At 43.6% G+C, this 24,932-nt stretch overlaps 1 protein-coding gene across 17 annotated transcripts in view; it reads right to left on the bottom strand.

The window, feature by feature from the left end:
- LOC109890708 (muscleblind-like protein 2a) overlaps positions 1-24,932 on the bottom strand; it is a 74,305-nt gene that overhangs the window by 11,463 nt on the left and 37,910 nt on the right. For 4 of the 17 annotated variants that reach the window (XM_031824578.1, XM_031824580.1, XM_031824579.1 and 1 more), the window contains exons 3-6: positions 8,497-8,664; positions 8,181-8,384; positions 6,878-7,126; positions 2,332-2,491 (exon numbers count right to left, since the gene is read on the bottom strand). In XM_031824578.1, coding sequence (XP_031680438.1) covers positions 2,332-2,491; positions 6,878-7,126; positions 8,181-8,384; positions 8,497-8,664 — 781 coding nt within the window. Of the gene's footprint in view, positions 1-327; positions 364-2,331; positions 2,492-2,986; positions 3,041-6,877; positions 7,127-8,180; positions 8,388-8,496; positions 8,665-24,932 lie in introns of all 17 variants that reach the window. The other 13 variants (XM_031824565.1, XM_020482702.2, XM_020482700.2 and 10 more) reach the window with 7 other exon arrangements.

Raw genomic sequence — 24,932 nt, 5'->3', positions numbered from 1 at the left:
CACTTTGTGGCGCTTTTCAGTAAAAACAATCAATCATGCACTCTAGCCCAATGTTCTACAACCGTGCCACTCACTGTGTCACAACATCCACAAACTTTGTGTCACCTGTAAGCGCTTACATCTCCCGGCCTGTTCCCACTCTCCCCCCAATTTAAAGGGGCTCCATGGTGAAGTTTCCCCTAGGTACAGATCTAGGATCAGCTTCTCCTCCCCCAATCCTAACCTTAAACATTAGTGGGGACCCAAGATCAAAGTCTAGGGGCAAATTCACCCTAAACCTTTAAATGAATATGTGAGAGAATGAAAAGGGGAAAGGAAGGAACCTACCAAGGCTGCTAGCAGGAGTCATGCACAAGACTGACCCTGTGTGATCATGCAGTGGAAAAGAGTGAACAGAGGGTTAATAAGGGAAGGAGAAAAACATGTTAGAGAAGAAAGACAGAGATTTTGGTGGTAGCCTGGTCCCAAATCGGTTTGTACCGTATGGCATGCCATTGACCATAGGAGCCGGCAAGAGAGCACAAGCAGATCTGGGACCAGGCTGGAGATTTTGGTAGTTGCTATATAAACAACATGCCTTTAAACAAATTTCACAAGCCTGCAATTGGTATAACTGGACTGTGCAATTTGACTCCATTTGTAGTCTTATGCCATACTTTAAGCTACACATCCAGGCTGTATCACATCCGGCTGTGATTGGGCGGCGCACAATTGGCCGTCATTTTAATTATGAATTTGTTCTTAATTGACTTGCGTAGTTAAATAAAGGTTACATTAAAAATAATGTCTGGTCTGCAAATAAATCATTAAAAAATATGTTCTGGAGGGGGTGGGAAGGTAAGGTCACACATGTGTCAGAGGTTAATTAGCCTCAGATAGCAGATGTGTGTGCCATCTTGCCAACTCCTATGGTCTCTGTCACAGCAGACACATGGCGTGACAATGGCAATAGGAGCTGGCAAGACAGCACACACATTTCTGGGATCAGGCTAGGGAAGGTTAAAGGCTGGATGCTTGGACCATGCAGTGAGAACGAATCAGACCTGAGTTCAAATAGTAAGTCTTCTTTCAAATGACTTTATGCGTTGGATCTGGAGTGCCAGATGGGCAGGGTTTGCACTTTTGGTTCAATAAAGCACAGCTAGAGTTTTCATAGAGAAACCGATATTAATTGAACTCATGTGTGGTGTGTACACAGCATTCTGAACAAGCTTCCTACACTAGGAAAGGAGAGGAAGGGTGTAAAAGCCATGGAGGATAAAAACACTTTAACCATATCTACATGTACATACTACCTCAATCAGCCTGACTAACCGGTGTCTGTATATAGCCTCGCTACTGTTATTCACTGTCTTTTTACTGTTGTTTTTATTTCTTTACTCACCTATTCACCTAATACCTTTTTTTGCACTATTGGTTAGAGCCTGTAAGTAAGCATTTCACTGTAAGGTCTACACCTGTTGTATTCGGCACACGTGACAAATACACTTTGATTTGGACACTAAAGAAAGGAGTAGTTAGGGAGGGATAGAGGGTTAGGGAAGGTAGTCTCATCCACAAGAGGCTTAGGATTTTGGCAATGAATACCTTTATCTACTTCTCCAGAGTCAGATGAACTTGTGGATACCATGTGTATGACTCTGCATCCAGTATGAAGGAAGATAGGAGGTAGTTTTGAGAGCCAATTGCAACTGGCATTAGCGCAAGCTTAGTGCAAAGACTGGAAGTCTGCCGTTTTATAAGTAGGCCTTCAAATGCCTAGTGTACTTAATATAATCATACAGCAATGTATCCCATCATCAGCCACAAAAGAGTTTTACCGCTGTGATCAAAGGATATCCATGCCTTTACCTTGTCCTGGCACCTGGCTGCAATTACACATCTATATGAGACGCGAGCATACCGTGGCTGCATTCCGAATGGCATCCTATCCCCTATATAGTGCACTGCATTATTTTGAACAGGGCCCATAGCAACTTGATTTCCACTTGAGGAAAAGCGCTTGATCACTCTGTTGGTTTAAAGAGAGACTGGCCTCAAACTTTTGGAGAAAATATGGGGAATATCTTATTTCCTCACAAGCTCACCTGGTGAAACCTTTTAAGGGTTATATACTTGAATTTTGCCCTTTGATGCTTTTAATGGGGAAAAGGAAAGTTGGGGAAGCTCTATCCAGTGTGTGTCTACATGCTACATGGGTGTGTATCTGTGTACAAGAGTGTGTACAAACGTGTGTGTGTGTACATAAATTGTGTATAGGTGTGTGTGCCTACATACTAATGTGTGTGTCTGTGTGCATGAACATGTGTTGCGGGCGGGTGTATCCCCTACCTGTGGGAAAGCCACAGAAAGCCGTCTGCTGCTGCAGCTGTGCGTTAGCCAAGGCCTGCTGGTAGTGCAACATACTGGGGTGAAAGAGCGAGCTGGCCCCGTTGCTCTTCTCAAGCGCTGGTCTCTTTGGTAGGGGCTGCAGGCAGCCGTGGGGGAACGCCTGTACGGGAGGGACGAGGAGACGTGAGATACAACGAGGCGGAGGCCTCAAAAATGACTACATTCACATGACTATTCTCTACACTATAACACGAGAAATCACCCTGCTGCTCGGGGTCTTTTGTGGCGACTAGCTACAAAACAGCACAAAGTTACAACAGAGAAGTCACAATGGCAACTTAGGTTTAAATAACCACATGGGGACAATGAAGGAACTACACACGATATCTAGCAAGGTAATTATAAAACAATGATTTACAGTACAGTAACAAGCAAATTGATACTTGGGAATTAACATTCTCATTGTTGTTATACGATCAATCAATGTAAAGCATACTAAAAATAATAACTACACGTATCATATTGGTGGATATTAATTGCATAATACAAATACTTGGACATTTAAAACAGCAAAAAGCCAAATTAAAATTATTGTGAGTTGCTACAGTACATTAAAGAAGCTACATGCAAAGCAAAAGGTGAAAGGTCAAAGTACCAGTTCTACAGTTGCCTCGAGGGGTCGCTTCATTGCTTTGGCAGTCGACTGAGTCTTTAAATAGCAGGCAGCGAGCACATGATGGCAGTGGGCCAATGGGAGTCAAGCGTATTAACATACAGGTAACAGCAAGCAGAGGTGCGTCATGGGGGACAGCATTGCATTGTGGATAGGTGAGAAGGAAAAACAAAACAAAATAATCTGAATGCAGTATACCACGTACAAAACAATAGGCATGCACATAAACAAAAAATTGTTTGTTTGTTTAAAGAAACGTATCGCTAAAGTTCTGAATTAGTACGAAAGCAAAAAAAGCATCTACTATACCTTTGGTTAAAAGTTTAAGAAATACAAAGATTTACAAATGTACTTATGAAGTAAACAAATTATTTGGATAGCAGTTATTAGTTCTGTAAAGCTAGCTACTTCTTTACAAGTAAATCAGCTATCTAATCAATCAATGTATCAAAATATCTTGGGGGGTATTATTGATATAAACACAATCGACATTCAGTTGGGCCAAATCCTAACTTGAAATCTGTGCGCATAAGTCAATATTTTTCACAAACCTCCCTTTGACATCGTGATTTACGTGAAAGTTTGAGTTATGTTCGCAGATCTAAAAAGGTAGGATTCGGCCTCTTCTGTAAACACACTATCTGCTGTATGGAATATTGTTGGCTCTGTTTTTGGTGCTTTGGTGTGACTGGCCACCATGACAGAATAGGATGTGAGCACAACATACATTTTTCACCGAAAAACACGAGTCTTTGCTCTAGCCCTTACAATTGTGTTCATAGAGCTGAAAGGACTGGATAGGTGAAAGCAAACATATTAGAGGGCTAGGATGGAACCATCACCGTCGCTTCAACCTATCCTGTCCTTTTAGATCTGGGAAAACAAAAACAAGATAAGGGGCTAAGGGAATGGGCTACTAGGGACTAGATGTTCTCAGCAAGTGAGAGTTTTCAGCTCAATGGACAATGGAGAATCAAAAGTATTGTTGATTGGACAATGAAGGACCACATGTCTTGTCGATTGGAATTATTTGCTTTTACAATAAAAGCAGTTCAATTTGGAACCAATGCACATTTTATGGAGGCCATTATGACCAATGGTTTGATAGAAGATGCCCTATGGCAGACAATGGTAGAAAGGACAATGTTTTGGCAGCTGGTCGGTCACATCCATTTCAGTCACGGGGTAGAAAAATGCTGATTTAGGTGGTAAAAGCAAAACTACTATTTTTCTTTCCATAACTGCACTAATACATGAGTGAACCCAAATGTGTAACTTGTTAGTGTGTGGTTAATGGGCAACTTTGGAGAGGTGAAAGTCAAAATGTGAATTGTAACAATATCGGTTATTAGGAAAGTCATCACAGAATGTGGAGCTCTGTTTATTCTACATTCCTCTTGGTTTCTACAGTAAAAGAAAAATAGATATTTGCTCAATGCAATAACATTTAAAGAAGATTTAAAAAATGGCGTTTGTTTGCAAGCCTTCTGAATGAAACCAAATCGATGACATTGCACAAAGGAAACAGCAAACATCGATGGGACAACCAAGGCACTTATGATAACGAGACCATGCACAAGCCTTTCCTTTACGTGTAGGATAAAACTATGATTTTTCGTTGACACTTTACATTACGGTACCTTTTATAAAAGGTATTAGGTATTTTATAAAGTGTTACCATCATTCCAAATGAATACACCTCAGATTCGGTGTTAGATTCAGACTGAAATGTTATGGTTAATGGAAGCAAACGGAGGAGGGGGTAGAAATGTTCCGTTTTAATTAAGGGGGGGGCGGGGGGGGGGGCAAAGATGGCAGCATTCAACTTGGGACACGACAGGCTATGAAGACAAAATGGAGCAAAATGAAATCAAATGACACCTCAGTGTAACTGCATAGCGTAAAACTCAACCACCTCGACCTGTTGTTTATAATCTTATGTACTATAAACTTGGTTCTGTCTGGGGCATATTTCCAGATGACCAAATCCTTGGGGAATGTACGCTCATGATACATGTATTGTTGGTACAGCTCCGGGCACTAGAAAATTTCACAATGCATGAGCAACATGGCACTCTGACTCCTTTTGATAGTTTGTCACAACAAAACTGTACTATGGTACAACTTTTCAGTGCCTGTAACTGTATCTAACTTAGGACAAGAGTCTGGTCGAGAGGTTAATCCTCTCGCTTCTGGAACCATATGCTTCCCCCTTCGGCAGGGATTCTGTTTTTGCTCCTGCTCCTATCCTGTCATAGAATTGATAAATATACATAAATTCTCCTTTGTAAAAAAACAAAACAGAATGTAACTTACTGTACCTTGTGTCAATACATTGTAATGGCTTTATAGTAGATGATACATTTATTGAGATAATTGCAGTGGGGGAAATGCTCCCATAGAGCTGACTAAAAAGCTCTCTGTCCTCCGGTAAACCATAAGCCCTGTCGCCCCAATATTTTATCTCAGGTCACGCCAGCTTAAGGAAACAGAGCGCGAGTTGTCAAACTCATAATCATGGCTTCAGCACTGGATGACGTGTGTTTTCCTATTGTTTAGGTCCTTTTTCTTTTCAACCATAACTGTGCTCGGGTCATCTTTTCACCCAGTATCAGTGGAGGTGTGGTTGTGTTTTTAGAGAAAGCAGCGATGGACGAGCAAGCTGATGAGACGAAAAGCATGCTGGACGATGCCATGGAATCAGACAGCAGCGCGAGAGCAGTGACAACACAGTGTGAGTGACAGCGGGCAAGACAGAGCCAAGTTCACCCATTCAACAGCCACTGACTCGGACCAATGTGGACACGAAGTAGAGTGAGAGGGGAGGGAGGGTCACAGCCAAGTGAAAGTCCTATTGCCAAAACCTGCTCCTGCCTGCCTTAGTGAAGGGGGAGGGTCCAATAATGAGGGAGTGGACCAATGGCCTCACATTCTCATCCATCTCTCTTGATTCAATTTGTACTAATCTGCAGAGCTCTACACTTATCATTGAGAGGAGGGTGGGCATCGTCTTTGTATGGATGATCAAGGGTGGGAAAAAAAGCTCCTAGCCTGAAGCTATACTATGGGAAAGACTATGTCCCAAATGACACTCTAATCCCTTATAGTGCACTACTTTTGAACAGAGGGCTCTGGTCAAAAGTAGTGCAGTATATAGGGAATAGAAACCATTTGGGATGGGCCCTGGTCAAAATTAGTGCACTATATAGGGAATAGAATCCATTTGGGATGGGCCCTGGTCAAAATTAGTGCACTATATAGGGAATAGGGTACCATTTGGGACACAAGCATAGACTGTTGTGGTCGTGTTATATATACATTCACTTTACCTTCTCTAAAGCCTGATAACTATAAAGCCTATACAATGACCTGAGTGTGGGTTGAGTGGTCACATTTCTGTGAATTGTATAAAAGTGTCCATAATTGTATAGTAGGAAGGTGGTATATCAACTGTATGGAAAAATAAAGCAGTGCTCCACATTTTATGTACTTGTGTTATTTTGTAGATGTGTAAAGTAGAATTTTGAAGATTTAAGTTTGTGTACTTTACCAAACTAATCGTCTATAGTTGATTACATATTATAAACATTAGAAATTATATTTCTTGATCTGGCCCTTTGTCAGGTGTTCTGTCTGACATTGCTGGGGCTACAAAAGTCTTGTAATTTTCCCAAAAGTCCCAGGTTTTCCAGAAATTACAGTTCAAGGATTCCCTCCTGATTTCAGGAATATTTCAACCAGGATTTCGGCAAACCTGGGAATTTGGAAAAGTTAGCAGATTTTTTGCCACCCTACTCTAGTGTGTGTGCTGTGAGGTGCTCACTACTCTACACTACAGGCTGTGAGGGCGGAGGGGGGGGGGGAGGGTCTCACCATGGCGGCGGCTTGTGCGGCCACGGCTGTCTGGTTGGCCTGATGCTGCGCAGCCTTGATCTTGGCCTGCAGGTGGGCCGGCGGGTGGAAGTACTTGCACTTCTCCCGGGAGCAGCGTGACTTGATGTAGTCCATGCACACGGTCACCGTGTTGTCGCTGGTGTCAATCATAGGGCTGTCGCTGGGGTGAGCGAAGCGGCAGTCCGTCTCGCCACGTGCGCAGTTGCCCCGCTGGAACTCCCGGCACACCTGGGAAGGAGGGTGGGGTGCACACGGACAAACAGACACACACACACACACACAGACAGACAGACACACACACACACACACAGACAGACACACACAAATATTGCTTTAATATATCATACAATATAATACACATGCCAATAATATAACAACAACTTATCATTGGGTTTATAACTATAGACTGAATAATGAACAGATTGATGTGTTTATCTATTCAGAGCCTGGGCGTAGTCAATCACAGGGGGCTTCACTCACAGCCTGGGATGTAAAACAACACCGCACACTCACTAAGTGTGGGGAGAACACGCACGCACATGTACACGCAAACACACACTCAAATCCACACACACGCAAAGACACACAAAGAACACACACAGCCCCTCTACAAACACGCGCAGAAGGAGGTAAACAGTCTCACTTAGCGTGGGGAGTGTCCCCATTCCTCAGTGGAACACGGCCTCTCATTAGCAACCACATGGCTCTGTTGCTAAGTGACAGCACTTTGAGATAAACACACAATACACCTACACTCCGAGGCCCGTCTTTGCTTGCCATCCTTCCAAGGCTATTCTTTGTTTTCATTACGACACAATGGCCTGGGTGCTTAGTTGTTGTATAAACAAAAACCACCCCCATTGAAATAACCTCATCTATCTTAAGTAGATTTAAACAACGGTGAGGTCTAGAATTCTGTTGGCCAGCGCTCAAGTTCTTAAAGTCCTCTATTCTTTCAACGTCAAGGTGTGTGGAAAGGGAGTATGTAAAATATCAAATGTTCTCTCTGATGGGTGAGGTTAGGACTAGGTAAAAATAAGATCTGTGTTAAAAGGGGTAACTTCTACCTCAACCTAGGTGGGTAAGGATGATGTCGTGAGATAATAATTATGGAGAGGCTTTCCCAACACCTCGTAGGGCAAACTCTCTTGATTCCTTGTATCGTGACCGCCCAGAGGCCGGCTCTCCTAACTCCTGGTATTGTTATTGGTTAGTTGGTGATGTCTCCTAACTGCTAATATACTAGGACATCTACTATTGTTATTGGTTAGTGGTGGTGTACCTCCAGCTTGTCCGTGCGTAGCAGCTTCTGGTTGGAGGAGGAGCTCTGCATGGAGCAGGGAGGGCTGCCGGGAACGATGATACTCTGGGTGCTGGGCTGGAGCATCTCGGTGGGCATCATGCCCATGCTGTGGGTCATGTGGGTCAGGTAGGGAGCATAGCTCAGACCCGGGCTGGAGCCCAGGCCCTGGTTAATAGGAAACGACTGCTACCGAGGAATAGGGGGTGAGGTGGGGGGGAAGAGGGGAGACAGAGAGGGACAGAAATGTTAAAGAGGTGAGAGAGGTAGAGACATAAACAAGTAGTCCATTACTCACCATGGTAGGCTGCATGGTCGTGCCAGGGAACATGAAAGGCATCTGTTGAGCCAACATGGCTGCTGCCGTCTTCTGTTGTATGAGGTTGTTGCGGCCGTTGATCTCCAGCTGAGTCTTGAGGTGGGCCGGGGGGTGGAGGTATTTGCAGTTCTCTCGCGTGCACCGGCCCTGAAAAAAATACAATAAAAAATACATTAACACAAGTTAAAGAAAGACCTTGTTAAAGACCGAGATTATGAATAAACCCTAAAGACAGGTCAGAGGTTAGGCATATGCAGACAGACTTCAATACATTGAATACTGAGGGGCAACATTGATATTCACGGCTGATGCTTTTGCAGCAGCTAATGGGGATCCTAATATCAAACATTGTGGGAGTTGTGTGTATTGGCCTCAGCAACCCGACGGGGATGCGCGTAGCTAGCTCAGAGGTTTGAGCTCGTTAGCTAGCTATAAAGGATCTTTAAAACCTTACAATGTGTAGCTTTGGCTTCAACGTGTGTTAGCAAGATAATGACGCCAAAGATAGAACAAGGCACCAGATATTTCACTGGATGTATAAATCTGAAGCATCCGGTATCTATCTTCTGCTGTTGAAATGCCTCACCTCCACACCACCAGGCAGTAAGGGGAGAGCAGTGACCTAATTAGCTGAGCACCAGCTCCCCAGTCATGGGTTCATGCTGAAATAGGACAACCTCCTTACCAGTCCACTGACAAACCAGCATACAGCCAGCCACTCTCCATGCACACACTGACTAGCTAGCTCTGACCTAGAGCTGCGTTTACTACTGCAGATTGGCACGTGCTCCCTCAGATTTGTCCTGTTTTAATTGCTAAACTTAAGTTAAGCACACATTGTTTCATAATTTTTTATACAAATATCTATCAGCGGTATTATGAGGAAGGTGACCACTGACTGGACAAGGCAAAGAGTACCCCCCCCACACCCCATTTTCCCTAGTACTGTAAGTGGTTACTTCCAAGGTGCATGGAGTAAAAGGATGCCTTGGCAGGACGCTAGACACTCAATGGAGAAAGAGAAAGGGTGTAGGGTGTAGAGTGACACACACAGCGTTTGTCCATTCATTCCTTTGTAAATAAAACACAAAATGTTCTGTTGTAATACTAGCCACCAAGCAATTTTATGAAGTTGGCTTTAGCTAGCTAGATATGTTCCCCAATCTCCCAACTTCATAACTAGCTACCAAGCCATTTCAAGCTATCAATCAAGTTAGAAAAGCTACTCTAACAATCTTAGCTGGCATGTCTGCTGGAAAGGTTGCTAGACCTTAGAAATGCAAGCAACTACTAAATGTACAGAATAAGACGAACATTCCTTTTAATCTTTTATCGAAATTGTAGTTTCTAAATATCCACCAGTCACGAGGATACAGACAGCCCAACAGGTATGCTTACATAACCTATACAGAAAAATATACAGCTTTTTTTTTTTTTTTACATAGAATTAGGCATAATGATTATGGCTCTAGAATGCGGGAAAAAACCATTTCAGATGTTTGAAAAATTCTAAATGATCCTACTTCCGAAAGGAGTACCACCCCCCTCCATCCTCGCATACTTCGTGCCCCTTCTAAAATAATGGGAACATGATGCCTCTGCTTTTAGCCAAGGCAACATGTCAGAGAAGATGAAGTGGACCGTATTTTTGATGACCAAATATTTTTCTTCACATCACATGTCAACATCAATTCTATAAGGGTGGTTGTAAATCTGAACCACGCTTTACGGTTCCCCCGTTTCAAAATCCGGCTTATTGTTCTGGTCACGAACGTGAGCAGACCTTTAATCAAGGAGGGGTTATCAGACACCGGGGAGTTCGCAGAGCAAATAACGTGTAATCGGGCTGGTCAGCCGGGTGTTGTCAGCCCGATACAAAATTAGAAACCTGATGGAAAGTGCCTGTTTTTTTACCCCACTGTGATAAAAAAGCACCAGTGGGAGCATCAAACTGAGAGCTGGCATTCACACGGATGTGATTTGGGATATGAAGTTGAGCTGAGCCCAACAAAGCTATATGTGTGAAGGTATGCCTTATTTATGTAAGAAACTAGCTGTAGCTAGATATAATATGATTAAGTACTAAACCCATCATACAATCATCTCTAAGACAAGTCTGGGGCAAAGTAGGCTACACTGTTAACAACAAACACTGTTAGTTATCTATCATCATGAGACTAATACAGAGTTTACAGAGTAAACTGATATAAAAGGAATGCAATCATGCACCATCCTTCAAAGAACTCCTATATTTCAGGATATGATCACCATTTTCCCTAGTGGAGGGGCACAGAGGTCTTGGTTTAGTGTGGGGAAAGTCAAGTCGCCAGTCAGATGGGGTGCCACAGGGCTGCACTCTACACCCCCTTCAGTTTCTACAGCTAGTTTGTGCCAGTGCTGTACTGTACTCCCGCTCAGTTTCTCCACTGGCGCATAATAGTGCTATCGATATCCCTCCTCCGCTTTACTCCATCCACAGCCAAAGAGTAATGTTATCGCTGCGCCTCGTAGCTAAGAGCCTGAGAGGTGTGAAAACCAATCAAAGCCTCTCTCACTGATGCCGCTCTGGACAGACCGACTCCATGGCGACTGCTGGGAGGGGAAGAGTGATGGGGGATGCGGTGCTGCTGAGGCTGAGCTTTGGATGCTTTCCCTGTTACTGTGAGGATGGCCTGAAGGGCATTAGATTGTCAAGGGTCAAAGCACTATCGCATGAGTAGGGCCGTGACCACCTGGACCAAACCCCAGAACCTAGTTATAGCCTATTTTCTGTGGTCAGGAAAAACTCTGAAAATCATGGTTAGAAAAAAGCCACATTACAACAATGCTTTCTTTATGACATTTTGCTGCCAGTGTCATGATTGATTCAATGCATTTGGTGCCAGTTTTGAGCATCGTTACTCACCATTTGAGGGAGGAGTTAAGCAGCCATAAAACACACTTTGGTAGAGCCTTTCATTTGACACATTAGGAACGTATCAAATGTCGGGGGTTATATTCATAAGTGTGGGGCACAGCGGTCCATATGCTCTCCTCCTAAACCACTTTACTTCTGCTTATTAGCATTGAAGGAGCGGTGTAAATTGTAATAAGCGTTATTAAATGATAATCACAGTGTCCTTTTCAGTCACGTACGTAATTAACTTCGAGCCCACCGGCTCTCGAAGTCACAGCGATGCTGGCTAGAACACTTATGCAGTAGGTACACGTGAGATGACGCAAGCAGGGTCGGTCTGTTCAGAGGGAGTCGCGCCACTGACTCTGCAGATAGAGGAGCGTTTCTGGCTGGCTCCCCGAGCAGAGCTGCCGGAGAGTGCTCCGGAGCATTCCTCATGTAACAATGACAGTGCTAAAAAGCTGCCTGTCTCAGATGATGAAACACTGAGCGAGAGACCGTCATTAGAGCTCGAGTCAGATGTTATCTTGCCGGGGGGGGGGGGGGTTAAGAGAGGCCCAGTTGTCTTAACCACCCACACACGGAGCAAGAATCTATTCATCCTCACCATCGCCTCAGAGCACGCATTTATGAAAAGGGGCTTTTCAAACCTGAGGCACATGATTACCCTGTTAAATAAGCCTGTTTCAGACGCTACATCGTTCGGATGTAATGACACAGTGGATCCCTTCTGCTAGCTGGGTCTGTTTCAAAATGTCAGCACAAAGTCAAGGATCTATGCATCTAGCTAATTTGTGATACCAGGCCTAATAATATAAGAGGGTTAAGAAGATAATTGTCTCTTAGGGGTTTGAAAAGCAATGACAATGAGGCAGGCAGTATAATACTATTAAATGCTTTATTTGGGTGAGGTTTTTTGACTCGCCTGAGAAGCCTCATTTCACTGTCAAAAATAAAAATTAAACCATGTAGAGTTCAGCGAAATAACAACACAATGTCAAATACAAGTAGCCTAGTCAAGTAACTAACATCCAATCACATTAACCGTTACTCTCTCACGGGAATTCCACTAACGGTCTGTATGTAGCCAAACGTAACTGCAGCTCATTCCGTTTGCTCGAAAATGGATAAATGCTTAAAAGAAGTAAGGCCCGCATCCATAGATACACATACCAGCAGTACTACACCTGCACCTGTCCACGACACAAGCTGTTCTGCTTCCACGAGCACATCCAATACTAGCATCAGTAATTCTACATTTGTTGTTAGCCCAGCTAGCATGAACACTGACAGTTGTGAATCTGATGCAGCTGAAGAGCTACTGCCCCCTTACCCGGGAAAGCACCTAACCATAAACATCAATACCTTTCTTAAAACCAATACACAAGTATATATTTTTAAACCTGCATATTTAATATTGCCTGCTAACATAAATTTATTTTACCTTAGGAAGTTGTGTCACTTCTCTTGCATCAGAGTTAGGGTATATGCAGCAGTTTGGGCCGCCTGGCTCGTTGCGAACTGTGTGGAGACTATTTCTTCCTAACAAAGACAGCCAACTTAACCAAACGGGGGATGATTTAACAATTGTTGCACGACTGTACCTAACCATAAACATCAATGCCTTTCTTAAAATCAGTACACAGAAGTATATATTTTTAAACCTGCACATTTAGCTAAAAGAAATCCAGGTTAGCAGGCAATTATTAACCAGGTGAAATTGTGTCACTTCTCTCGCGTTCATTGCACGCAGAGTCAGGGTATATGCAACAGTTTGTACCGCCTGGCTCATTGCGAACTAATTTGCCAGAAATGTACGTAATTATGACATAACATTGAAGGTTGTGCAATGTAACAGGAATATTTAGACTTATGGATGCCACCCATTAGATAAAATACGGAACGGTTCCGTATTTCACTGAAAGAATAAACGTCTTCTTTTCGAGATGATAGTTTCCAGATTCGACCATATTAATGACCTACGGCTCGTATTTGTGTGTGTTATTATGTTATAATTAAGTCTATGATTTGATAGAGCAGTCTGACTGAGCGATGGTAGGCACCAGCAGGCTTGTAAGCATTCATTCAAACAGCACTTTCGTGCATTTTGCCAGCAGCTCTTCGCAATGCTTCAAGCATTGCGCTGTTTATGACTTCAAGCCTATCAACTCCCGAGATTAGGCTGGTGTAACCGATGTGAAATGGCTAGCTAGTTAGCGGGGTGCGCACTAATAGCGTTTCAAACTTGACTCGCTCTGAGACTTGGAGTAGTTGTTCCCCTTGCAGGCTTTTGTGGAGTGATGGGCAACGATGCTTCGAGGGTGGCTGTTGTCGATGTGTTCCTGGTTCGAGCCCAGGTAGGAGCGAGGAGAGGGACGGAAGCTATACTGTTACACTGGCAATACTAAAGTGCCTATAAGAACATCCAATAGTCAAAGGTATATGAAATACAAATCGTATAGAGAGAAATAGTCCTATAATAACTACAACCTAAAACGTCTTACCTTGGAATATTGAAGACTCATGTTAAAAGGAACCACCAGCTTTCATATTATCTCATATTCTGAGCAAGGAACTTAAACGTTAGCTTTCTTACATGGCACATATTGTACTTTTAATTTCTTCGCCAACACTTTGTTTTTGCATTATTTAAACCAAATTGAACATGTTTCATTATTTATTTGAGGCTAAATACATTTTATTGATGTGTTAAAATAAGTGTTGATTCAGTATTGTTGTAATTGTCATTATTACAAATACATTTAAAAAATCATCTGATTAATCGGTATCGGCTTTTTTGGTCCTCCAATAATCAGTATCGGTATTGAAAAATCATAATCGGTCAACCTCTAGTCTTAACAGCACGATTTGCCAAGGCAGGATACTCTGAGCGCAGCCTAATCCAGAAATCTGGCAGTGGCTTCTGATTAAATAACATTTTCACAGAACCGCTTGTTGCAATTTCGATGAGGATCTCTTGTTCAGATATCGGTAAGTGGACTGGAGGCAGGGCTTGAAAGGGATAACGAATCTAGTTGTTTGTGTCAAACGTTTCAGGAAAGTACCTGCGTAATTGCGCACCCAACTCACTCAGAAACTTCGCTATATGACATTTGACATTGTCCGTAAGCTTAAATGAATTTGCAGACAAAAAAATCATACAATGACGGAAAGACCTGTGTGTTGTCCTTGTTAGTGAAGACAGAGTAGAGCTCCAACTTCTTAATCATAGCCTCAATTTTGTCCTGCACATTGAATATAGTTGAGGAGAGTCCCTGTAATCCTAGATGCAGATCATTCAGGCAAGAAAAAACATCACCCAGATAGGCCAGTCGTGTGAGAAACTCATGCAAGCAGTCAGACAAGTGAAAATGATGGTCAGTAAAGAAAACTTTAAGCTCGTCTCTCAATTTTAAAAAACACGTCAATACTTTGCCCCTTGATAACCAGCGCACTCATGTATGTTGTAAAAGCGTTACATGGTCGCGGCCCATATCATTGCATAGTACAGAAAATACACGAGAGTTCAGGGGCCTTGCATTAACAAAGTTAACCATTTTCACTGTAGTGTCCAAAACATCTATTAAGCTGTCAGGCATTCCCTTGGCAGCAAGAGCCTCTCGGTGGAGGCTGCAGTGTACCCAAGTGGCGTCGGGAGCAACTGCTTGCATGCTCATTACCACTCCACTGTGTCTCCATGTCATGGCTTTTGCACCATCAGTACAGGTACCAGCACATCTTAACCACCGAAGTCCATTTGATGTCACAAAGATGTCCAGTACTTAAAAAATATCCTCTCCTGTTGTACTGGTTTCCAGAAGAGGATGTCTTCCTTAATTGACCTCCCATAAACGTAACGGACATATCCCAGGAGCTGTGCCAGGCCCGCCACATCTGTTGACTTGTCCAGCTGTAATGCATAGAATTCCCTGGCTTGTATGCGAAGCAGTAATGGTTTCAAAACATCTCCTGCCATGTCACTGATGCGTCGTGAAAGTGCTTTATGAAGACATTGTCTGTATATTTTTTTTGGGCCTTTTCCCCCAGCATTGTCCCAGCCATATCCACGGCAGCAGGAAGAATGAAGTCCTCCACAATAGTATGGGGCTTACCTGTCCTAGCCACTCGGTAGCTCACCATATAAGGCACTTCTAGCCCCTTCTTATTAATGGTATCCGTTGCTTTTATACATGTCTTACTACTCGAAAGACGTCTTAATTCTCGCTCAAAAAACTCCTGTGGCTTATTGTTCAAATTGGCATGTTCTGTTTCTAAATGTCTGCGCAAGAGTGAACATTTCATCGAGTTGTGAGATAGTACTTTTGCACATATAACACAATGTCTATAACACATTATGGCTGAGGAGACTACTCCCAATATAAGTGAACCACAAATCATCCTATTTGCGCCTCTTCGATGGTCCAACGTCCCTGTCTGTTGTTCGGTGCTTTCCTGGGTAAGGGGGCAGTAGCTCTTCGGTTGCATCAGATTCACAACTGTCAGTGTCCATGCTAGCTGGGCTAACAACAAATGTAGAATTACTGATGCTGTTAACGTGATTGGACTAGGCTACCTGTATTTGACATTGTGTTATTATTTTGCTGAACACTACATGGTTAAATTTTATTTTTGGCAGTGAAACGAGGCTACTCAGGCGAGAAAAAAACCTCACCCAAATGATTGCCAGAATAATCCCAGGGAGACAGAGATGAACGCCTGTTATTTCATGAACAGATTAGGATTATGCTCACTTAATCCATTTAGGCGTGTCCCCTTGGAGGCTAACTAATTACACCTAATAATTGCCCATGCATACCACCGTGCATCCCACTGCTGGCTTGCCTCTGAAGCTAAGCAGGGTTGGTCCTGGTCAGTCCCTAGATGGGAGACGAGATTGCTGCTGGAAGTGGTGTTGGAGTGCCAGTAAGGAGGCACTCTTTCCTCAGGTCAAAATAAATATCTCAATGCCACAGGGCAGTGATTGGGGACACTGCCCTGTGTAGGGTGCTGTCTTTCGGATGGGATATTAAACGGGTGTCCTGACTCTCTGTGGTCACTAATCGTAAGAGTAGGGGTGTTAACCCCGGTGTCCTGTCTAAATTCCCAAGCTGTCCCTCATACCATCACGGTCACCTAATCATCACCAGCTTACAATTGGCTCATTCGTCCCCCTCCTCTCCCCTGTAACTATTCCCCAGGTCATTGCTGTAAATGAAAATGTGTTCCCAGTCAACTTACCTGGTTAAAATAAATGTGAATCCAAAGTCTTTAACACTGAGAAATTGGGTTTTTGCATGTTGTGATCGAATCATGGCACTTTTCCCTTGTCGTCATATCGGGGTAGTCAAATGGAGCCAAAGTTGTTTCCCTCAAGAATCTCAATAATAAGCTAGCCTAGTTATTAGTCTCTTCCCACAGCTGCTGTGAGTTTGGGGCAAGCAAGACTACTACTATACTGCTGTTGCTTAAGCATTGTGCTACATTACCAGAAACAGAATGACACTGCTGTCCTCGACGAGGCCTTCGTGAGGAAGGAAAAACATGTACCTTTAAGGCAACACTATGGCTGCCTGCTGCTGTATTGGCATGCCCCCCAGCCCCCATCACTGCCTAGAAAGAAAGAAAAACTCAGACCCTCCCACCTTCTCAATCAGCTGTGCCCTGAATCGAGACAGAGATGACTGCGTGTCTGTGGGTGGTACAGCACAGAGGGCCACTTTACCAGGGGCAGCAGAATGGCGCTTCAGTTGAGGCCTCCGCTAACTACTGGCCATTTGCATTTTCCTTTCAATGGGGCTCTATTCTGCCTCGCCCGAGACAGAGGTTCACCGTCTCTCCAGCCGACAGAGGTGCAAAAAATATAAATAAAGTAAAGCCAAACTCTAATTCAGGGAAGGCTGGGTGGCCTTCCTTGTGTCACTATTAGTCTACACTTGTTGTCTTAGAAGCATGTGACAAATTAAATGAAATGACATTGCATCTATATGGCTTCTGGGGAGAGAGACTATGTTGGTGAATGAGAGGGGGCTTTAGTTATGGAGGGAAGTGGTGGGGTTCTGTCGCTCTCTCTGTGTGACTAGGGTCAGACACAAGCTACTCATTCACCCTCAGGAGAAAGGTGCTGCACAGGGTTCGCATAGCTGAAACCCACATTTTGACATTATCACCATCCTGACAGCCAGGATCGATGGCCATTGGGAGAAGAGTGACAGACGAGAAGGCCATTAAGACCGAATGCCATTTCAATCAAGGAAGAAGAGTGACAGAGAAAAAAATAAAATAAATGAGGCACTGGTGAGACATAGTGGAACGCCACGGGCTAGGAATCTCTCTGTACGTTAGTTATTGTGCTAAACATTATTTATTCATGCCTTTACGTTTCCAGAGACATCCACCACAACACCTGAGATGACTGCACCTCCGGAGAAGCTCTGACAACACAAAGTCCTTCCCCTTTATCCTTTAGTTCTTCTCCCCGGCGACGAGGGGAGGGCTTTGATCGCTGTGAGAACTGACACTAATTTCTATGACAAGAAGCCAGGAATATCTGTAATCCCCTTACACCATATCAGAGGGGCTCATGTCTCCACTGCCCTGACCGGGTGGCCTCTTCTCTTCCTCAGTTTCTCCCTCTGTCCGTCTTCCTCTCCCTAGGTCTCGCTCTCCATCTCTCGTTCTCTCTCTGGGCATTAATGGCTGCTGGAATGTCAACCTTATTCCTAGTCAAGTGTGACATTTTAGCGAAACCTTCTGCAATGAGAGAGAACCCAACAGGATGGGCACTTACAGAACACGTTAAGGCCCAGAAAAAGCAGGTCCCGACACCGCTCTGGAAGAAAGCGGAATGGTTCTCGTTGCTGGATGCACACAGACAGGAGGTCCCTTCATCCTCCTTAGGGGTAGTAGTATCCCTTTCCGGTGCCCTATTCCACTTAGGCCCACTGTAACAGGTTCACCTCAGCCATGAATACTACTCGAGGTGCCATGACATCCGTAAGCAGTGCTGGCCACCCTAGCTCAAGTTGAGGCATTCAACTCCATGCACACAGGTCTTCTAAAAGAAAATAGGCACTAATTGAAATGCTGTACTTCCATACTGAAATCATATCCTATGGCTTTTAATCTTGACATTTGAGAAGATGAACTATACCCATTAGCGTTTCCTTTAACTTCAGAGTTTCTTACACCATAGAAATAGTGAAAAGTACAATCGAAGAAAGAACGGTAGATATATCTGTAGCAAACCTTGCCCATTTTGTGTCGGCCAACATGTCTGACGAGTCTCATCATAAGGCTATTATGCATCAACACAAATGAGAGTCACCATTAAGAAAAATAAATTAGGGAACAGAGGACTTTGTTCTTGCTTTTTGTCTCTCACACACACACACACACACACACACACACACACACGTCTCCCGATGCATTTAGCCGCTGCCTACTAGATTCCAGTGTTGGCTCGACGGTAATTACATATGCCTTTGTTTCAACACCCGTAATCCTAGAGATGGGTAAGCGGTGCTACCGCTGACACGCCTGAGATTACCACAGGAGTGTGGCAAAGAGCCTCCTAAGCCTCCTGGCTTTCCACTGCAGAGGAGAGAAGAGCGAGAAAGAAGGAGGGAGAGTGAGTGAGAAAGATAGGTGGTGATAATTCCTCCCTCCTGTTTTCTCAGACGCAGGACACACACACTGTCATCTGTGTGTAGGGACGCTCCTCAGCAGGGGTCCCTCTACCACAGGCCCACACACAACACACACACACACACACTCCCAAAAACACATCTCCATCTGGGGAGAGGGCGTTGTAGACAAATGTGGCAGGCAGTACTGTGTGTGCATCAGAAATAGAACAAGAACTCATTCTAATTCTTTGACTGTAACATCAATGAGAGTGTATTCAGAGTGAGGTGCTGCCTGGAACATTGAGCACGCACACGGTTTCTGTGAAAGACGTGGAAAGAAAACAGCTTGAAAATAGCAGGGTGGCTCTTAATACAATGATGATCCTTGAGATACAGCAGAAATATACACACTTAGTCTTTCGGACAAAAAGCAAGTCTAACTTCTGCGCTTGTTGACAGAGGACTGTCTGATATATTGTTGTGGACCAGTTATGAGGGAGCGTCCTGACCTAAGAGCGAGGGCAAGTTTTTTGTGTGCATGTATGTTACAGAATTGTGTGTGTGTTCTGCTTGCCAGTCAACATAGAGAGAGTTAGGATGTGTGTGTGTGTGTCTTCACTGCTCTTACTGCAGGTGCCTCCCAGGTCTATGCTGTAGCCCAGTAGGCTGGGCTGGTAATCCAGTGAGCCGTGCCTGCTCCAGTTAATCTGATCATCTGTGACCTGCTGAGACATGAAACCCACCCTGTTGAGCTGCACTAATCCGACGACACACATACACACAGGCGTGCATACACGTACCATCCCAACCTCTGTGTTGACAGGCCGAGGTTCAGGACCGAGGCAATATTCCTTACAACGAAGCCTAACTGTCATGAGCATTCAGTCCATTTCAGACACTTGCATACCAGTTGTAAGATTGGCCTATTCGTCACTGACACCTTCTAGGAGGAAAAGGATTGTAGAATAAGTACTGGACAACGTCAAACTGAAATTAGAGAAAAAAATTGCCATTTCAAGAGAGAAAATAAACAACAATTGCTAGCCAATCTAAAATGAATATATAGTGCAGCCGGAAAGCATTTAGACCCCTTGACTTATTCCACATTTTCTTACGTTACAGCCTTATTCTAAAATCAATCTACACACAACAACCCATAATGTCAAAGCAAAAACACGTTTTTAGACAAAGAAATCTAATAAATGAAAACCAACATTTACATAAGTATTCAGACCCTTTACTCAGTACTTTATTGAAGCACCTTTAGCAGCGATTACAAGCCTCGAGTCTTCTTGGGTATGACGCTACAAGCTTGGCACACCTGTATTTGGGGAGTTTCTCCCATTCTTCTCTGCAGTTCCTCTCAAGCTCTGCCAGGTTGGATGGGGAGACGTCGCTGCATAGCTATCTTCAGATCTCTACAGAGATGTTCGATCGGGTTCATGTCCGGGCTCTTGCTGGGCCACTCAAGGACATTTAGAGAGACTTGTCCCGAAGCCACTCCTTCGTGGTCTTGGCTGTGTGCTTAGGGTCATTGTCCTGTTGGAAGGTGAACAAACCTGCACCACAGTCTGAGGTCCTGAGCGCCCTGGAGCAGGTTATCAAGGATCTCTGTACTTTGCTCTGTTCATCTTTCCCTCGATCCTGACTAGTCCCCCAGTGCCCCCACAGAGGAACTCTGGAGCTCTATCAGAGTGACCATCAGGTTCATGGTCACCTCCCTGACCAAGGCCCTTCTTCCCCGATTGCTCAGTTTTGACAGCCACTGTGTTCTTGGGGACCTTCAATGCTGCAGACATTTTTTGGTACTCTTCCCCAGAACTGTGCCTCGACACAATCCTTTCTCGGAGCTCTACGGACAATTGCTTCGACCTCATGGCTTGGTTTTTACTCTGACATGCACTGTCTGTCAACTGTGGGACCTTATATAGACAGGTGTGTGCCTTTCCAAATCATGTCCAGTCAATTGAATTTACCACAGGTGGACTCCAATCAAGTTGTAGAAACATCTCAAGGATGATCAATGGAAACAGGATGCACCGGTATTACTGTTTATGGTTAATAAATAAACATTTCTAAAAACCTGTCATTATGGGGTATTGTGTAGATTAAATAAATGTTTTGCTCATCAATTTTAGAATAAGGCTGTAACATACATGTGGGAAAAGTCAAGGGATCTGAATAGTTTCTGAATGAAACAAACACCCCACTCCCCATGGGATTCAGTTCCGATCTGTAGCTAGATGCTAGTTATTTCTTTATGTTTTTTAAAAATTTGACTGAAAATGGCATCCTGAAGGACCTGGCCAAGGAGGGCTGCACACGACCTCCTGTATGCCTTAGTCTCCAACCTGGATTGTACAATATTTGCACATTATTCTTTTTTAAATTCAAGCTCTGTCAAGTTGATTGTTGATCATTGCTAGACAGCCATTTAAGTCTTCCCATAGATTTCTAGGCATATTTAAGTCAAAATTTTAACTAGGCCACTCAGGAACATTCAATGTCGTCTTGGTGAGCAAGTCGACATTGAATGTCGTGAGGTTATTGTCCTTCTGAAAGGTGAATTCATCTCCCAGTGTTTGTTGAAAAGAAGACTGAACCAAAATTTAGTCTAGGATTTTGCTGGTGCTCTATTCTGTTTCTTATTATCCCAAAAAACTCCCGAGTCCTTGCCGATGACAAGCATACCCTTAACGGAATGCAGCAACCACCATTCTTGAAAACATGAAGAGTGGTACTCAGTGATGTGTTGTCTTGGATTTGCCCCAAACATAACGCGTTGTATTCAGGACATAAAGTTAATTTCTTTGCTACATTGTTTGTAATTTTACTTTATTACAAACAGGGTGCATGTTTTGGAATATTTGTATTCTGTACAGGCTACCTTCTATTCACTCATTTAGGTTAGCATTATGGAGTAAATACAATGTTGTTGATCCATCCTAAGTTTTCTCCTATCACAGCCATTAAATTCTGTAACTGTTTTAAAGTCACCATTGGCCTAATGGTGAAATCCCTGAGTGGTTTCCTTCCTCTCCGGGAACTGAGTTAGGAAGGACTCCTGTATCTTTCTAGTGACTGGGTGTATTGATACACCATCCAAAGTGTAATTAATAACTTCACCATGCTCAAAGGTATATTCAATGTCTGATTTAAAAAAGATTAACCAATCTACCAATGGGTGCCCTTCTTTGTGAGGCATTGGTCTTTGTGGTTGATATTTGTGTTTGAAATTCACTGCTCAACCGAGGGACCTGACAGATAATTGTGTGTGTGTGGGGTTCAGAGATGAGGTAGTCATTCAAAAAGCATGTTAAAACTATTATTATAGTCCATGGAATTTATGTGACTTGTTCAGCAAATTCTCTCCTGAACTTATTTAAGCTTGCCATAACAAAGGGGTTGAATACTTATAGAATCAAGAGATTTTTAGCTTTTAATTAATTTGTAAAATAAAAAATATTTTAACCTAATTCCACTTTGACATTATGGGGAATTGTGTGTAGGCCAGTGACACAAAATCTCAATTTAATCAATTCAGGCTTCAACACAAAATGTGGAAAAAGTCAAGTGGTATGAATACTTTCTGAAGGCACTGCAACAATCACGTTAGATGCCTTTAATCAAGACTCTAGAATTTCAATTGTTATTCTAGAAAACGCCAGTCACACAAAAGGGAGCCTCAGCAGGTGCTCCTCACACTCAAACCATAAAAACCACTAACTTTACACTGACACTTTTTTTTTTTTATTCTTTCGAATATATTTTTTTATTTTTTTATATTTTTTTACCTTTTTATGTTTTGAGTACATGCTTAACTCCATAGCCAGGTTATTTTTTTTCATCTTATGCACCGGCCACCATTCACCCGAGCCCTCGCACTCCTTTTCAAGATTCATACATAAAACGCTACATCTTCTTTTCTCCAATCCTCTGAGGCTATTGATAGTTTGTCGGGTGTCGAGTGTTTCACAGTGATGTAAATCCATAGCCCAGACCAAGGGGGATAATGAGATGGAGGGGGTAGAGGGAGGGATGAGGTGGAGGGAGAGCAGGAGCCGATCTAGTCATCAAAGCCCCTTTCCAACACACTCAGCAAATGGATGAGCATAGATGTGTCCCAAATGGCATATCATTCCCTATTTAGTGTACTACTTACCCATAGGGCTCCAGTCAATAGTAGTGCCATAGGGTGCCATTTGGGACACAGACCAGGAAATCTGTAATATGGGAGACAGTGTGTCCAAGGTTACAGTGTTGGGTTGTGTTATGGGCCTTTTCTATTCATTCACAATTCATTGAAGGAGAATGCTGTATTAGTGAATCACTCTCAGACTACGAAGTGGCGCTTATAAACAAGACATCAGTCATCCGTATGCGTTGAAATGGCACCATATTCCAGCCTCAGGTCAAAAGTAGTGCAGGTAGGGAATAGGGTGCCATTTGGACACAGACACCCTGATGAAGGACATCATCCGGTAGCGTAAAGAAAGAAGCATTTTTTCCCCCATCAATGTCAACTGCCCTTCAAGAGTGGCTTAGTATATTCTCGCATGTTGGTTAGGCACATTTTCCTCTACCCTGTGCATTTCCGTCATCTTTCTATAATATGCCACTTTTTAGCCAAAGTGACTTGCATTACAGTGAGTGCATCTTTATTACGTTTATGTGGTCCCTACAGAAACTGAACACACAACCTTGGCATTGCTAGCATCACACTTTTACCAACTGAGCCACACAGGAGTAAGAGAGCGATTAGGGAGACACCTTGTGCGAGCATGACAACCAAGCGAGGACAGAATGCATACAAAATGTTTTCTGGTTGGGATAGCGTTTCCCCTGGTGACAGATTTCCCCCTGTACGGCTGAACTCAAAAGCCTCTGAGGGCTTAAAGACGCAGTGGCAGCTCCTCGCCAGAGCCGTGTTCATAAGGCAGCAAAAAACATGACAGACTGAAACAGGGAGGGACTACCTGGACTTGTACAATGAGACATGCTCATTTGTTTTCCTTTGCAAAGCATTTTAAAATGATGCATGCCCTAATGAACATGACCCAGGGGTAGGTAGCTTGCTAGGTAGGTACTCTATGTAGGCTCTCTGGTGATATGGGCCTTCTGGCTCTAAATATAAGCCCAAGGTTGCCTTGCGCTATAGGAAGTGAATTAGAGCCCAAGAGTGATGACTCACACAAGCCGCTCAAGTGGAGCTAGCTACCTTAAGCGTACACACACACACGTCAGAATCACCAAGCAAAACACCCCTGTATCGGGAATAGAGGGAGAGTAGGGCAGAGCAAGAGAGAGAGAGCACCACACCCTCTGTAGAACAACATAGGGGTGAATAGAGGGAGTATGGGGCAGACAGAGAGAGTTTGTCAAACAACAGAGAGAATACATTTGTCTCATCTCATCATTTGTTATTGAATGTAAACGTTGAATTGCATTGGTCTTCATTAAACGATGACAAATGGAAGTACTTTAGAATCCCTGCGTCACCGGAAGAACACTCCATCCCTCCACCCTCTCACTCCTACACCTCCCTCGCTCTCACCTACTTTTTTCCTCCCGCCCTTGATCCCACATACCTCTCCCTGACTTCCTCCCTCACTCCTTACGTCTACCTCTCCCTCCCTCCTAGGATAGTTATAATGGACTATAATGGATTGCAACAATATATGCGCTGCCAATTTGTGTGTCCCCCACAACCACCAGTACTCCCATCTATCTTTCCCTCCCTCTGTACACCCCTCTCTCCCTCCATGGGGTCATCTGAGTCTGGGGAAGTGTGTAGGCGTCCCAAATGGTAACCTATTCCCTCTATAGAGCACTACTTTTGACTAGGATCCATGGTGCTCTGGTCAAAAGTAGTGCACTATATAAGGAATAGGATG

The sequence above is a fragment of the Oncorhynchus kisutch genome, linkage group LG5, assembly GCF_002021735.2.
Source record: "Oncorhynchus kisutch isolate 150728-3 linkage group LG5, Okis_V2, whole genome shotgun sequence".
Classification (NCBI taxonomy): Eukaryota; Metazoa; Chordata; class Actinopteri; order Salmoniformes; family Salmonidae; genus Oncorhynchus; species Oncorhynchus kisutch.
Note: the sequence above shows the minus strand (reverse complement) of the source record. Positions and strands in the feature narration are given on the sequence as shown.